This window comes from Bufo bufo, chromosome 8, assembly GCF_905171765.1.
Source record: "Bufo bufo chromosome 8, aBufBuf1.1, whole genome shotgun sequence".
NCBI lineage: Eukaryota > Metazoa > Chordata > Amphibia > Anura > Bufonidae > Bufo > Bufo bufo.
The window spans coordinates 205,459,947-205,477,066 of record NC_053396.1 but is presented as its reverse complement, the minus strand read 5'-3'; the positions used below and the strand labels follow the sequence as shown (position 1 = coordinate 205,477,066).

The following is a 17,120-nucleotide window of genomic DNA, read 5'->3' as shown; positions in this document are numbered from 1 at the left end:
ATTTTAGGCAGGTAGTTTTAATGATATAAAAATAAATGAATTTATATGAAAAGAATATATATTCATTATACTGTTTTGATAACCCCTCACCTGCAATTCTCTAAGATTTTCAAAGTAAACTGGGAGGAACTTCTCCATTTTCTGTGGAATTGGGTAACATGGCCGGCTCCTCCTCTCTGCAAATACCTATTGTGAAACCCAAATGTTTATTCTGTCATTTACAGGAATTCACTTGACCTCAGCCCCAGCTATATACACAGCAACAATCCCTCAGCGAGGCTCAGATCACAGGACGAGAGGGAAGCAGAAGGACGTGTATGGGAGACAACCGCTACAAGATGTTACCTCTGATTCTCCTCAGCCAAATGGCACGTAAGTAACAGGAGATCCCAGCAGGAGAAGGATGGGGGTTTACAGATGGAGCAGTCTTTATGACAGCAAGAAATGCATTATAGCAAGGGCAGAGTTTTATCTGACAAAAGGGAACACTCCACCTTCAGATCTCCATTAAGCCTATAGTGAGTTTTCTTTAATCTGGCATTTGATAACCCAGCACAGAATAAAAAAAAAAATATGTGTATATATATATATACACTCACCTAAAGAATTATTAGGAACACCATACTAATACGGTGTTGGACCCCCTTTTGCCTTCAGAACTGCCTTAATTCTACGCGGCATTGATTCAACAAGGTGCTAATAGCATTCTTTAGAAATGTTGGCCCATATTGATAGGATAGCATCTTGCAGTTCATGGAGATTTGAGGGATGCACATCCAGGGCACGAAGCTCCCGTTCCACCACATCCCAAAGATGCTCTATTGGGTTGAGATCTGGTGACTGTGGGGGCCATTTTAGTACAGTGAACTCATTGTCATGTTCAAGAAACCAATTTGAAATGATTCGAGCTTTGTGACATGGTGCATTATCCTGCTGGAAGTAGCCATCAGAGGATGGGTACATGGTGGTCATGAAGGGATGGACATGGTCAGAAACAATGCTCAGGTAGCCCGTGGCATTTTAACGATGCCCAATTGGCACTAAGGGGCCTAAAGTGTGCCCAGAAAACATCCCCCACATCATTACACCACCACCACCAGCCTGCACAGTGGTAACAAGGCATGATGGATACATGTTCTCATTCTGTTTACGCCAAATTCGGACTCTACCATTTGAATGTCTCAACAGAAATCGAGACTCATCAGACCAGGCAACATTTTTCCAGTCTTCAACAGTCCAATTTTGGTGAGCTCGTACAAATTGTAGCCTCTTTTTCCTATTTGTAATGGAGATGAGTGGTACCCGGTGGGGTCTTCTGCTGTTGTAGCCCATCCGCCTCAAGGTTGTGCGTGTTGTGGCTTCACAAATGCTTTGCTGCAGACCTCGGTTGTAACGAGTGGTTATTTCAGTCAACGTTGCTCTTCTATCAGCTTGAATCAGTCGGCCCATTCTCCTCTGACCTCTAGCATCCACAAGGCATTTTTGCCCACAGGACTGCCGCATACTGGATGTTTTTCCCTTTTCACACCATTCTTTGTAAACCCTAGAAATGGTTGTGCGTGAAAATCCCAGTAACTGAGCAGATTGTGAACTACTCAGACCGGCCCGTCTGGCACCAACAACCATGCCACGCTCAAAATTGCTTACATCACCTTTCTTTCCCATTCTGACATTCAGTTTGGAGTTCAGGAGATTGTCTTGACCAGGAGCACCCCCCTAAATGCATTGAAGCAACTGCCATGTGATTGGTTGACTAGATAATTGCATTAATGAGAAATAGAACAGGTGTTCCTAATAATTCTTTAGGTGCGTGTATATACACAGTTGTGTTCAAAATAATAGACATGCATGCTGCTGATTCTCTGTAATTGAATCACTAATTGAGAGGGGCATGTTCAAAATAATAGCAGTGAGGAGTTCAATTAGTGAGGTCATTCATTCTTTGAAAAACAGGTGGCAATTATTGCGCTTATTTAAGGAAGGAAGGCAGCAAATGTTGTACATGCTGGTTACAGTGCATTTCTCTCTGAAATTCTGAGGAAAATGGGTCGTTCCAGACATTGTTCAGAAGAACAGATAACCTTGATTAAAAAGTTAATTGGAGAGGGGAAAACATATAAAGAAGTGCAGAAAATGATAGGCTGCTCAGCTAAAATGATCGCAAATGCTTTAAAATTGCAACCAAAACCTAAAAGACGTGGAAGAAAAAACTACTATTCGAATAGATGGAAGAATAGCCAAAATGGTAAGGACTCAGCCAACAATCAGCTCCAGGAAGATCAAAGAAGGTGTAAAGTTACCTGTGAGTCCTGTTACAATTAGAATACACCTCTGTGAAGCCGAACTATCTGCAAGAAGCCCCCGCAAAGTCCCACTGTTGAAAAAAAGACATGTGCTGAAGGAGGTTACAATTTGCCAAAGAGCACATTGACCGGTCTAAAGAGACAGTCTGTGGACTGATGAAAGTAAGATTGTTCTTTTTGGGTCTAGTGGCCGGAGACAGTTTGTCAGACGACCCCCAAACATTGAATTCAAGCCACAGTACACTGTGAAGACAGTGAAGCATAGTGGGGCAGGCATCATGATATGGGGAGGTTTCTCATACTAAGGTGTTGGGCCTATTTATCGCATACCAGGGATCATGGATCAGTTTGAATACATCAGAATACTTGAAGAGGTCATGCTGCCTTATGCTGAAGAGGAAATGCCCTTGAAATGGGTGTTCCAACAAGACAACGACCCCAAACACAGCAGTAAACTTGCAACATCTTGGTTCCAGACCAACAAGATTGACGTTATGGAGCGGTCAGCCCAATCCCCGGATCTTAATCCAATAGAAAACTTGTAGGGTGACATCAAAAATGCAGTTTCTGAGGCAAAACCAAGAAATAGAGAAGAACTGTGGAATGTAGTCCGATCCTCCTGGGCTGGAATACCTGATCACAGGGGCCAGAAGGTGGTGACTCCGAGCAACACAGACGTCCAGCAGTTCTCAGAAACAGCGGTTATACTGTACAGCTAAATATTAGTGAAGTGATTCAAAGGAAAGCAAAATCTTCAAACATGTTTCAGGTTATATAGTGAATGTTAGAGTTTGTAAAGAAGAATACAAACACTGCTATTTTTTTTTGAACAGTCTAATAATCACTTTTCTTAATTTTTTTTAGAGGAACAACAGAAATTTGATATATTTTTCTTCATGTTTTGATTTGGAATAGAATGTGCAGTGTTCCCAATGCATTTGTGTGTATGGAAATAAAAGCTATTAGAAGAATGAGCTTTATTCACTTTTTAAACACACTGCTATTATTATGAACACAACTGTGTGTATATATATATAAACTCAAAAAATATTCAGCTTTCTTTCTTAATGATTATCTACCCCTACAAGATAGTTTTCAGAAACCATCTGGTAATTCAGAATATTTGATAGTCTAGACCAGCGGTCAGCAACCTTCGGCACTCCAGCTGCTGTGAAACTACAATTCCCAGCATGCTCCATTCATTTCTATGGGGTTTGGAGAAGAACAGAGTAAGTATGCATGCTGGGAGTTGTAGTTTCACAACACCTGGAGTGCCGGAGTTTGCCTACCCCTGGTCTAGAGGTAAGAAAAGTGACAAAAATTAAAGGCCCTTTACAGTACATGATAGGAAATAGACCTGGACATAAGGAATGTGAGGCTTTGTCGTTTGCCTGTTGTATTTTATCCATTTGAAATGTCCTGAATATACTAAGGCCATTGCCCGGCCGCACACACAGAGGGTCCGCAATATACGGGCACCATATCACGGATGTGGACCCATTCTATTGTTCTATTTTTTTTCGTCGATGCGGACGGATCACAAACTCATTCAAGATGAATGGGTCTGGATCCGAATACGGCAACTGCACGGATGCTGCCCGTGCATTGGGATGGCAAAGTGCGGTCCCCAATGGTCGGAACAGGAGGCACACGTTCGTGTGCATGAGGCCTAAGGGTGAAATCACACGACCGTAATTCTGGGTCCGCATCCAATTTTGTGCAACAGGTGCGATCCCATTTATTACAATGGGGCCGCAAAAGATGTTGACAGAACACCGTGTGCTGTCCACATCCTTTGTTACGTTCCGCGGTCCCGCAAACAATATAGAGCATGTCCTATTCTTGTCCGGACAAGAATAGGCATTTTTTATATCGCGATGTCCATGTGTGGTCTGCAAAATACAGACCGCAGAACACTTACTGTCGTGTGAATGCACCCTAAGAGTGTATTCACATATTGCAAAATCATTGCGATAACCGCCATACCACAATGGTAGGGCAGGAGATGTGTTTGTCACAAATTTAAAAAAAGCATAAAAAGGAAAAAATGATATTTCTATTTATTTTCAGTTTTTGGATTCACACGTTAGGCATTGTATGGCGATATTATGTGAACACTTGTTTTGGGACATTTTTATTTGAACAGTGACTGGCAGTGTTGTGTGGGAAATATATGGCAATGTTATGTGGACACTATCCACATTAGGCATTATATAGCAGTAATTTCTGAATGCTTTTGGCTTACTTAATTGGGTAGTGGGTGGCAGTATTGTGTGGGAAATACAGTATATAACTTATGCAGTATTTTTTGGATATTTTACGGCATTATTATTCAGGAATTACATGATGGCATTATTTAAAAACTTTGAGACATTTTTAGTTGAGCAGTGAGTGTCAGTATTGTATAGAATATATATGAAAGTTTTATGCACATTCTATATGGCAGTATTATGTGGGAACTATTTGACAGTGTTACATAGGCATGATATAGAATTATTTCTATTTGGAAAATGAGTGGCAGTAAAGTGTGGGAAATAACTTAATGTGGACATTATTTAGCTACTATATAGTGTGGCAGGAGTGCCTTTTGCGCTCTGGCCATAGAAGAATTTTGATATCTCTGACTTTTAGTCTAACCAGACTGTCTAGTAATGCTTGAAATAACTTCTTTATTAACTTCAACTTTTCTTCATATAACACTGACGCCTCCGCAGCAGATAGTCCATGTACAAAACACGTGTTGAAAAGATATCACAAAATGGTGGTATGCATAAGATGGTGGTTCAACTGTTCAATCTTGTCATTAAACATAAAATGGTGGATATATTTCTCTCTTGAGTATCTGTACTCTAACTTTAAGTTATTTAAGCACTTTATGATCTCTCTGAGAGCTATATCTGAGGTCTAACTAATAGTTTTACTTGCTGAATTTGGTCGCAATTTGCAGTATGCAGTTAGCAGTAACTATTTGCAGATTGGTTGAGTATGATCTTGTATGGTTGTATGCAATTTGGATTGCAATATGGAATTTGAATGGTTGCAATTGTTTGTATGGTATTTGTAGTTTGCAATTGGTGGAACTGTAAGTAAACACATATACAACTAGTTCAGTATACAGTTCTAATCACCATATCAACAGTAGGAACATTATATAACTGTTTTAAATACCTATTTTGGCCTCTCTGCTTCCATAAAACACAGCTCTTAGCGGAGTGAATGTCTGTTCAGCTCCTCTCCTCTGGTGCAATGATTCTAGCAGCTCCTGCTAGGGGAATTCCCCACACAAGCTGTGTGTGAGGATGGCTGTGATTGGTCAAAACTCTTGCTGTGTGTGAGGCTGGCTGTGATTGGTCAAGACGCCTGCCCACAACAACAGTTTAACTCTATGCTTTCTGTTGTTTCTGCTGTGTCATCGAGCTTACCTTACATTATATAATGTAGTCACAGTAAAGACAATGTCCCGTCTGAGGGAGATAAATTACGGATGGTATGTATAAATTATGTAGTCACAGGATACCACCTGTCTTAAAACGTAGCCTTTATTCTATAATACGCTTAAAATAACAAACTCCCGTTTAGAACAAACACACAAAAAAAGGAAAAAAGAACAAAAATCGACAATATTTAGATGGACCAGCAGTAGGTGCTCTGTACCAGGTTATATCTGTATCCAGGAGGGATCCCTGAAGAACGTTGGATACCGGGCAGGATGCTGATTTCTAAAGCGGGCCTATCCCTAATTGTGGCCCTAAGATATTTATTCCTGCTTAAAAAATGGAATAGCCGCCCAATAGGGGCGATCCCGTGTTCAGGAACCTCCTGTATTACCCTGGCATATCCCTATCGATGGTGATTGGACTAGGTCTAGTTGTAATGTCCTAGGGGGTGACCTGGGCTAAATACAGAAAAAATAATAAAGATATATCCTAAAGTTTTTGCATCATACAGATACATGCTAGAACCAAAATGCAGTTTTTTGAGTGAAAAAATAAAGATATTGTGTGATACACATTCAAAATGACTGCTTGACACTCTCAGTAGTGCCAAATTGTAGTGCAGCCGTTCATTGCGATGCCGAACATATTATTGGTATACATATATACCCCCAACGCGTTTCACCCATACCAATAACCTGGGCTCATCTCATTAGGCTTTCCATCTTTACAGCCCAACAACACCAGTCCACACTCTTGGACGGTGCAGTCAAGACCACATGCATCAGGGTCAAAGCCCGCACTTAGGGGATAGATCAATTTCCAATATAGAAACAATCATCTAAACATATCACCATATAAACAATAATAGTGTAGCTGCTCATGATACACCAAAAATGGTCATCTTGATTATTCCATGTGAGCAAAAACATGGGTGATAGTTATGATGTTAATGGTACTTGCGTGCCCACAAATGACCATATGTGGTAGGTTAGGTGCGTCCATGTGATGATGTCGCAGCCCACCATACTCCGGCTTGAAAGTACATCTTAGCCATCATTTCTAAATTATTTACCTACATTATTAGCCTTGTTTGGTTGGCTGTTCAGTGCCCTGCCGGACGTACCGGTGCCCATTGAATCCTATGTGGAGTCACCAGCTGTATGCTTCATGCAGGATCTAAATAAAAACCATATAGGCTTGTTTTTCACGTATGAATTACAGCATCAGAGTATAAACTTCTTGGACGTACAAATCAACAGAAATGCGAATGGCACCTTAGCAACAACGATATTCCGCAAACCGACGTCCACTAACAGTCTACTCAGATGGGAAAGCTTTCACCCCAAACCACTGAAATGGGGCATCCCTAAGGGCCAGTTTCTGTGAATACGCAGAAACTGCTCAGATCAGATAGAATTTAGGAATCAGGCCTCCCTATTATTCCATCAATTTAAACAGAGGGGTTACTCAGATGCCTGCCTGTATGACGCGTGGAACCACGCAGAGTCTGTGGATAGATCCACACTTATCCACTCTGTTGGGAAGCAGGGAAGCTCGAATGAGGTCATTAGGATCATAGGAACATATGATACTGGTACATAGCCACTTTGAGGCACCCCCAGCGCAGAGCACATGGCTCACGAACAGAAGGGTTGGGACCCACAAATGTGGGAGATGTAAGGCTTGTTCCTTTATTGAGGTAGGCAATACATTTTGCAACAGTAACCAGGACCACACATATACGGCTCGCTCTTTTGCGAATTGCAATACTGCTGGCCTGGTGTATAAGGCACAATGTGGATGTGGACGGAGCTACGTTGGTAAAACGTGTAGGGCTTTTAAAAAGAGAATATTGGAGCATGTCGGAGATATAAGTAATAAACGTGACAAACCATTGTCCAGACATGTTGTACTCCAACATGGAGCAGATCCAAATACATTGCGTTTCTCTATGATAGAGACTATCAAACACTCTATCAGAGGAGGTGAAATAGACACCATTTTGAAGCAAAAGGAGTCCAGATGGATCCATAGGTTAAATACTATGTCGCCACTGGGACTTAATGAGAACATTGATTTCTCCTGCTTCATCTAGTCTGCCCTGAACTATCGATATAAGAGTGTGGTTATATTATAGCTGGGGATTGATTGTACTGGGGAGGGCTTGTAGCCATCTCCTACACCCCGCTATCCTATTTTCTCTTATAGTAAATAAAACAAACGTTAAAATAATATAAAACAAGAACAAGATCTAATTTAGCATAAAAATTAAAAAGAAATATATACACAGAATTGACAGAAGTGTGTAGGACGCTAATAGGGCCATCATCTATATATGTCGTATGATCAGATTATCTACCGTCAATATATATAGGCAGTAGGTATCCATCCCTGTACTTGGGCTATCAGCCAGACGGGGTATATGGTATAGCTGATTAAACCATATGGGATGTATCTATAGTTACTATACTAATATGGGCCGATTGATATCCATATACTCCGGCTTTGACTGGGCGGTCTAGGACATCATGCATCTACCGTCTACCTACCAGCCTGTCAATGTGCCTACTAAATGGGAGCAGGTCCGTGGTGCGGCCATTGACGTCAGGGGGAGGCGCGGCAGCTAACTGCTGGGCGGTGCAATGACGCAGAAGGGGAGGAGCGATAACGACGCTCCTCTCTGAGTGTCATGTGACCGGCGACGACACATGGGGGCGTGGTCTCCTAGTGATGCAGTGAAGCCACGGAGGAGGAGACCATGAAACACACCCCCTGATCTGAGCGGCGCTGTGACCCCGCCCCTAACATCAGCAGAGCGCTATTTAAACCAGGAGAAGCATACAGCTGGTGACTCCACATAGGATTCAATGGGGCACCGGCGCTGGTACGTCCGGCAGGGCACTGAACGGCCAACCAAACAAGGCTAATAATGTAGGTAAATAATTTAGAAATGATGGCTAAGATGTACTTTTTTCTATTATATCTCCTGATAGATTATCACTGATCAAGCCGGAGTATGGTGGGCTGCGACATCATCACATGGATGCACCTAACCTACCCCATATGGTCATTTGTGGGCACGCAAGTACCATTAACATCATAACTATCACCCATGTTTTTGCTCACATGGAATGATCAAGATGACCATTTTTGGTGTATCATGAGCAGCTACACTATTATTGTTTATATGGTGATATGTTTAAATGATTGTTTCTATAGGGGAAATTGATCTATCCCCTAAGTGCGGGCTTTGACCCTGATGCATGTGGTCTTGACTGCACCGTCCAAGAGTGTGGACTGGTGTTGTTGGGCTGTAAAGATGGAAAGCCTAACACTGGTGACAAGTCTAGTTTACTATCATCCATGAGGAGGAAAACTGTATCCTGCTCATGTTAATACTGATGCCTTTATATATCCCCTGATGAGCCCAGGTTATTGGTATGGGCGAAACGCGTTGGGTGTATATGTGTATACCAATAATATGTTCGGCATCGCAATGAACGGCTGCACTACAATTAGGCACTACTGAGAGTGTCAAGCAGCCATTTTGAATGTGTATCACACAATATCTTTCTTTTTTCTCTCAAAAAATGACATTTTGGTTCTAGCATGTATCTGTATGATGCAAAAACTTTAGGATATATCTTTATTATTTTTTCTGTATTTAGCCCAGGTCACCCCCTAGGACATTACAACTAGACCTAGTCCAATCACCATCGATAGGGATATGCCAGGGTAATACAGGAGGTTCCTGAACACGGGATCGCCCCTATTGGGGCGGCTATTCCGTTTTTTAGGCAGGAATAAATATCTTAGGGCCACAATTAGGGATAGGCCCGCTTTAGAAATCAGCATCCTGCCCGGTATCCAACGTTCTTCAGGGATCCCTCCTGGATACAGATATAACCTGGTACAGAGCACCTACTGCTGGTCCATCTAAATATTGTCGATTTTTGTTCTTTTTTCCTTTTTTGTGTGTTTGTTCTAAATGGGAGTTTGTCATTTTAAGCGTATTATAGAATAAAGGCTACGTTTTAAGACAGGTGGTATCCTGTGACTACTTACATTATATAATGAATCTTAAAGGCATATTATCTTTTCTGCTTCTGTGAACACCATATATTACAGTTATATGACATCCAAACATGAAGTCACTGTAAATAACTTTGCTTTTGTCTTTAACACACAAACATAGGAACTATATTAGGTTAGGGGCAGGTCTAGCTGTATACACATATAAGCTATATTAGCAACCTAGGACAGGTCTTAACTGGCCAGCTACATATAACATTATTATTTAGGCATTACATGGTGGCATTTTTTAGGCACTGAATTGTTGTATTGTGTGAGCATTGAAGTGAACTAATATTTGAGCTTTGCATGAGAAACCAAGGGGTTTTCCACCTTTTAGATAGTGAAGACCTATCCTCCCAATAGGTTATCAATGTCAGACAGCGGGGTCCCATCCCAGTGGATTGAGCCAGAAGCACAAGGCTCCATCCATCATCTAGTGGCCATGCGGGGTACTGCAGCTTAGTTTCTATTTGCTTGGATTAAAATTCTTCAAATTCTGCATACATATGGATTTATTTAGTTCAGGGGGCGGCTGATAACAGTATTTTACCATGTGACCACCATATATCGCTATGTAAATGAGCATGCTCCCAACAACAGGAGAGCTTAATGGAATTTGTGAGCTACTAGCTGGAGAGCACTTTAAAATCTATATAAAAATTAACTTTGTAGATACATTGCATTACTCGTCTCCAGAGCTGCATTCACAATTCTGCTGGCGGCTAAAGGAAACCGTCAACAGGTTTGTTGTCAGACGCCACCTTAACAACCTAGCGGACCTGGTGATGCAGTTAATTTACTTCTGTACATAATAATAATAATAATAATAATAATAATAATATCAAAATGTATTTCTATAGTGCCACCATATTCCGCAGCGCTTTATAAATTCATAGCGTTCATGTACGAAACAAAACTAACTGGCTTATATGCAACTTAAATACTAGGAGTCAGGGCCCTGCTCGCAAGAGCTTACAATCTATGAGGAATTGGGGGTAGTTGATTGTGATAAGTAGGATTTGAGCCATTATTGAACGGACAGGAGTGGTGCCGGCCGATCTGCTTCGGGTTTGGGACTACTAGAGGATCGAGTTCAGAGGAGTTGGTGGGGGGAGGTTTAGTCAGGGAATAGTCAGTTTAGGTAGCTTGATAAGCCTGCCTGAAAAGTTGTGTTTTTAAGGCACATTTGAAGGTGGAGAAGTTGTGAATTGACCTAGTATTCCGGGGCAGAGTATTCCAGAGAGTAGGTGCAGCTCGAGAAAAATCTTGAAGACGGGAGTGAGAGGTACGAATTATGGAGGTTATTAATATTAGGTCGCTAACAGAATGGAGAGCAGGAGTAGGGTGGTAGATGGAGATGAGGGAGGAGATGTATGGAAGTGCAGCACTGTGAAGAGCTTTGTGGGTGAGGGTGAGAAGTTTGAACTGTATTCTGTGGTGGATGGGCAACCAGTAAAGTGACTGGCACAGACTAGTAGCATCATTGTAGCAGTTGGTTGGATAGATGAGCCTGGCTGCAGCATTTAGGACAGACTGAAGGGGGAGAGTTTAGTGAAAGGGAGACCGATTAGTAATGTGTTGCAGTAGTCAAGATGAGAATGAATCAAGGCAACAACAAGAGTTTTAGCCGTAAGTTTCCACTGTAAGAAAAGGGCGGATTCTGGCGATATTCTTGAGGTGCAGACAACAAGAGCGTGTAAGTGATTGAATATGGGGAACAAAGGAAAGATCAGAGTCAAATGTGGCCCCAAGACAATGAGAATGTTGCACAGGAGTTATGATAGTGTTGCAGACTGAAATTGAAATATCAAGTTTAGGTGAGTTAGTAGATGGGGGAAAGACAAGAAGTTCAGTTTTTGAGAGGTTCAGTTTTAGATACAGAGAGGACATGATGTTAGAGACAGCTGGCAGACAATTACTGGTGTTCTGGAGTAAAGCAGGGGTGATGTCAGGGGATGGAGTGTATAGTTGGGTGTCGTCAGCATAGAGATGGTATCGAAAGCCAACTCTACTGATAGTCTGTCCAATGGGGGCTGTATAGAGGGAGAAGAGTAGAGGACCTAGTACTGAGCCCTGAGGAACGCCGACATGAAGAGGAAGAGGAGAAGAAAAAGAGCCAGCGAATGATACACTAAAGGAGCGACCAGAGAGATAGGAAGAGAACCAAGAGGGAGCAGTGTCCTTAAGGCCAATTGAGAGGAGCATGGTGAGGAGGAGTTTGTGGTCTACAGTATCAAACGCTGCAGAGAGATCCAGCAGAATCAGTAGAGAATAGTCACCATTTCTTTTTGCTGTTAGGAGATCGTTAGACACTTTAGTAAGGGCAGTTTCTGTAGAGTGAAGAGGGCGAAAGGCAGATTGTAAGGGGTCAAGAAGAGAGTTTGCAGAGAGATAGCTAATTAGACAAGACTTTCAAGGAGTTTAGAGATTAAGGGGAGGTTAGAAACAGGTCTGTAGTTAGCAGCACAGGTCGGGTCAAGAGATGGTTTCTTTAGTAGTGGGGTTATAATAGAGTGTTTGAAAGAGGGAAAAATACCAAAAGAGAGAGAGAGAGGTTAAAAATTGTGGTTAGGTGAGTGATGACAGCTGGGGAGAGGGACTGGGGGAGGTGTGATGGAATATGATCACTGCTACAGGTTGTGGGTCGAGAAGAAGAGAGAAGCCTGGAGACTTCTTCCTCTGTTATAGTGTCAAAAGAGGAGAGAGAGCATGTGGAGGAATTGGAGGGAGGGGGATTGAAATGATTTAGGGACTGGAAGATTATTTCCTGCCGGATCCTGCCAATCTTGTCTCTGAAGTAAGTGGCCATGCCATCAGCGCAGAGGTCAGTGACAGGTTCTGGAACTTTAGGGCTTAGAAGGGAATGAAAAGTGTCAAAGAGTCGTTTTGAGTTATTTGAGTGAGGAGATGAGATAGGTGAAGTACTTTTGTTTGGCAATGTTGAGAGCCGAGTTATATTTTTTGAGCATAAATTTATAATGGAGGAAGTCTGCTGATATTCGCGATTTTCTCCATAAGTGTTCTGCACATCTGGAGCAGCGCTGTAGAAAACGTGTTTCAGGTGTGTGCCAGGGTTGCCGTGGTCTCTGTTGAGAGGGTCGGATTGATATTGGAGCAACTTCATCTAGGGTGGTTTTGAGGGTCTAGTTGTAATGATTGGCAGCTAATTCTGGAAAGGGGAGGGAAGTGATTGGGGTAAGAGCTAATTGTAGGGTGTTAATAAGTTGCTGGCAGTTAATGGTGTGTAGGTTTCTGTAAGTGTGAAAAGTAGGATTGCCGTAAGAAAAGTGAGAGGTCTTTATGGTAAATGAAAGAAGACTGTGGTCAGAAAGTGGAAAGGATAAGTTACTAAGTTTGAGACTGAGCAGTGACAGAAGAAGACTAGATCAAGTATATGGCCCTGTTCATGCGTGGCAGAGGAAGTAAGTTGTGATGGGCCAAGAGAGGAGGTTAAAGAAAGAAATTGAGCGGCTGATGGGGAGATAGGATCATCAATGGGATATAAAAAATCACCTATAATAAGAGTTGGTGATTCAGAAGATAGGAAGTGAGGAATCCAAGCTGCAAAGTGATCCAGAAATTGGTGGGGGAAGCCTGGGGGACGATAGACAACTGAAACTCTCAGGGAGAATGCATGGAAGAGTCTAATGGTGTGAACCTCAAAAGAGGGGAATGTGAGAGAGGGTACAGGGGGAATGACCTGAAATGTGCACTGTGGAGAATGTAGTATGCCTACTCCTCCACCATGCCTGTCATCAGGTCTGGGGGTATGGGAAAAGTGAAGTCCACCATAGGATACGGCAGCAGGGGAAGCAGTGTCAGAGGGTTGAACAGATAATAGGTCAAAATCTGGCAGTCAGAACTATAACGTCAATATACGGCGTCATACGACAGACCAGTTATTGGATGAAACAGAGTATAACAGACACATAGGTGCAAACGCCACTCTCTACGTGACCAGGGTGGAAAAAGTATTAGTAGCCCAAGGGACCGAGACAACGGTCCTCCAAGTGGAGAAGCGAATCATCTACACAGTACAGTGAAATACCGTGATAGTGATGTAATAAAGAATTTGACAATACCAAATAAGAAAATATGATATATATATACTGTATTTGTGGTCATGGCTACGGCAGAGAGCTCGTGCCCTGAAACGTGCCGAACCTGACAGAGGAAACCACCCTGCCTACCTAATATGGCTGGAGAGGTGCCCTTAGCCATGCCGCGGGTAAGCCTAAAAGGGGGCATACCCTGAGGAGTATGAAAGAAAAGGGGAGGGTGGGTGGGGCACCGAAAAACGCACGCAAATGGGGAGAGGGCGTGCCTCCTTTTAGGTGCGCCTACGCCCCTCCTACAAATGCAGGCTGACATGTCAGCCTTAAGCTACTTGTGGTCATGGCTACGGCAGAGAGCTCGTGCCCTGAAACTTGCCGAACCTGACAGAGGAAACCACCCTGCCTACCTAATATGGCTGGAGAGGTGCCCTTAGCCATGCCGCGGGTAAGCCTAAAAGGGGGCAAAAAGACACCAGTAGGGAGAGAAAAAACCTTTATTGGCAGTGTACCAAGTTACAAAACCAAACTGTGGAATGCCTGGGATATCTCGGCCTGGGGGTTAGGTATGTAGCGCGTGAAGCATGAGGAGCGCCAGCGACCCATTTTTCGGATGTTGTGACCGGGGACGTTGTGTTTTGAAGCTGCGGATGCAGCTCCAATGCGGAAAGAGTGCCCTGAAATGGCCTTGGGGTCGAAACCCAAGCCCGTTGCCAGAGTGCGGATGTGCGAGATGAATTGCGAGGCCGTGAGGGCTGAGGCCTGAAACGGGAGCAATGGGTGATCAGGGGCGGAGTCCCCCAAAGCCGACAGCAGACTCTTGAGTACCTGGACCGGGCACCATGCGTTAGCAGATGGGAAGAAATTCACCTCCACTGGTGGACCCACCTGCGAGGTTTTGGAAGTGAAGAGGTGTAGGGAGAAATGGTCGTGGTGCCAGACTAGCTGACCCCTGGTGAGACCCTTGGACCTAGCTGAAGTGCGGGTGAATTCGCCGGGTCTTAAGAACCCATAGAAACTAAGGTACATGGCGGCCTTGATGACTGTGCTGGGAAGGAGCCCAAAAGGAAGACCATCTAGGGAGGTTGAGAGTTTTCTAAATAATTCCCTAGACATGGGCTGCCTGCTCGGGATGGCTGCGTGACTACTTTTCTGAACCCCCCTAAGGGTTGCCCTGACTGCTTGGGATAGGAAAACCGACCTACTTTCGGGGTCTTCCAACATGGAGAAATGTTGGACTCCGGCCAAATACAATTGAATGGTATTGAAGGACAGCTTGAGATCAATATGACAGAAGGCTATGAAAGCTGTGATGTACGTGGTCTTGTCAGTGTCTTGTCTTGGATGTAGGCCCCTGAACCTGTTGAAAGTGTTCCAGGCGGTCCTGTAGTTCCTGGCAGTGTTATGAGACAAAGACTTCTGCATCAAGGATTTTGCTGAATCAATGAAAAGGTTTAATCCATCACTAGAAATTGGTACATCGAAGGAGGTAGCCCCACGCGGTCTGCCTCTGGCATGACCTGAAAGAAAGTTTTGTAATTAAAACGGGACAAGGCGTCTGCGGCCACATTATGAACTCCCTGGATATGCCTGCATGCCACATAAAAGTTGTACTCCAGCGAGAGCCAGACCAGCCTGCGGACAAATGACATTATCTGGGGTGACTGAGACCTGCCCTTGGTGATAATGTCCACCACTGTCTGGTTGTCAGTGACGAACGCCACGGAAGAGTTGGCCCACTGGCTGCCCCACACCTGGGCTGCCGCTACGACTGGATAGAATTCCAGCAACGGGGATGATTGTAAAGCGCCTCTGGCTGTTGAAACCTCGGGTGGCCAGGGGCCCGCGAACCATTGATTTCCACAGATCGCCGCGAACCCCCCGGAGGCGGCGGCGTCCGAAAAAATCAAGGTGGAAGCTGGCCCTAGCTGAGGAACAAACAAAGAGACTCGGTTCCAAGAAGCCAGGAAGTCCTCCATCATGGCCAGGTCGGCCATAGCTTGGGCGTCTAAAGTGATGAGGCTGTCTTGCTCTGGGGCTGAGGGGAGTAACTGGAGGAACCTGGACATGAAGGCCCTGCCCTGGGGCATGACTTTGGTGGCAAAGTTCAGCATGCCTAGAAGGCACTGCAACTTGACCTTGGTGCACGTCCTGCTGCCTGCTGCTGTTGAGATGGCCTCCTTTATTTTTGGCAACTTCTTGGCTGGCAACCTGGCCTCCATCTTCCCTGTGTCTAAGATTATGCCCAGGAAGGTAATTACCGTCGTGGGGCCTTCGGTTTTTGAAGCTGCCACCGGAACATTGAGTCGGCCGAACAGCTGCAGCAGAGCCTGGAGTTTACAAGGCTGGCGGTCTGGGTTTTCGATGATGAGAAAGTCATCCAAGTAATGGATGACCATAGGGCAATCGCAGTGGTTGACCAGGATCCAATGCAATGCCTGAGCGAACTGGTCAAACAGCCAGGGACTGCTCTTGGACCCGAACGTCAGGCAATTGGCAAAGAAATACTGGTCTTGCCACTTGATGCCATAGAACCTCCAAAGCTGTGGATGAATGGGCAGCAATTTAAAGGCGTCGGCGATATCTGCCTTGGCCAACCATGCCCCCCGACCTACTTGGAGGATCAGTTGGATGGCCTCGTCTATGGTGGCGTAACACATGGAGAACTCCTCGGATGGCACTAAGGTGTTGAGACTGGGTGTGCTGGAGCCATGAGGTGCCGACAAGTCATAGATTAGACGTTTTTTATTTGTAAACTGCTTGGACACAATACCAATGGGGTTAATCCTCCAGAGGTCAAATGGTATGAAGGGAAAGGGGCCGATGAGAAACCCCTTCTCCAATTCTGACCTGATCAGAGTCCCCACCGGCTCGGGATCCCTGATTGCGGACAGCAAATTGGGCCCTTCCCAAGAAGTTTGTGGGAGAGCTACCAGACCCGTGTGGAACCCGATGGTGAACCCGGAAACCAAGAACTGCACCCATTGAGGGCTGTGATGCTCTCGCAACAGGGATTCTAACAGAACCACGTTGACCCCGCTTAGTCAGGATGGCCTTGCTCTTTGTGGACACGCCGTCTGCGGGTGAGCCCTGAAACAGCCTGCGCAGACGTGAAGGGCCCTGCACTTATTGTAGTAACAAGCCTCCTGATTGAAATTATTACAGACCTGGCTGTTGCCCAGGAAAACTATTGGCCGGCCTAGTTTGTCCATGGTTGAGCCAGGTCGTTGGAGGGACCCGGAGCTACTACGAAG

The 17,120-nt window shown here is 44.3% G+C and overlaps 1 protein-coding gene across 1 annotated transcript in view; it reads left to right on the top strand.

Annotated features, from left to right (window-relative positions):
- The first annotated feature begins 262 nt into the window (after positions 1 to 262).
- LOC120977484 (complement factor B-like) overlaps positions 263 to 17,120 on the top strand; it is a 160,659-nt gene continuing 143,801 nt past the window's right edge. The window contains exon 1 of the mRNA XM_040405448.1: positions 263 to 372. Within this exon, the coding sequence (XP_040261382.1) occupies positions 318 to 372 (55 nt within the window). The 5' untranslated portion in view covers positions 263 to 317. The remainder of the gene's footprint in view (positions 373 to 17,120) is intronic.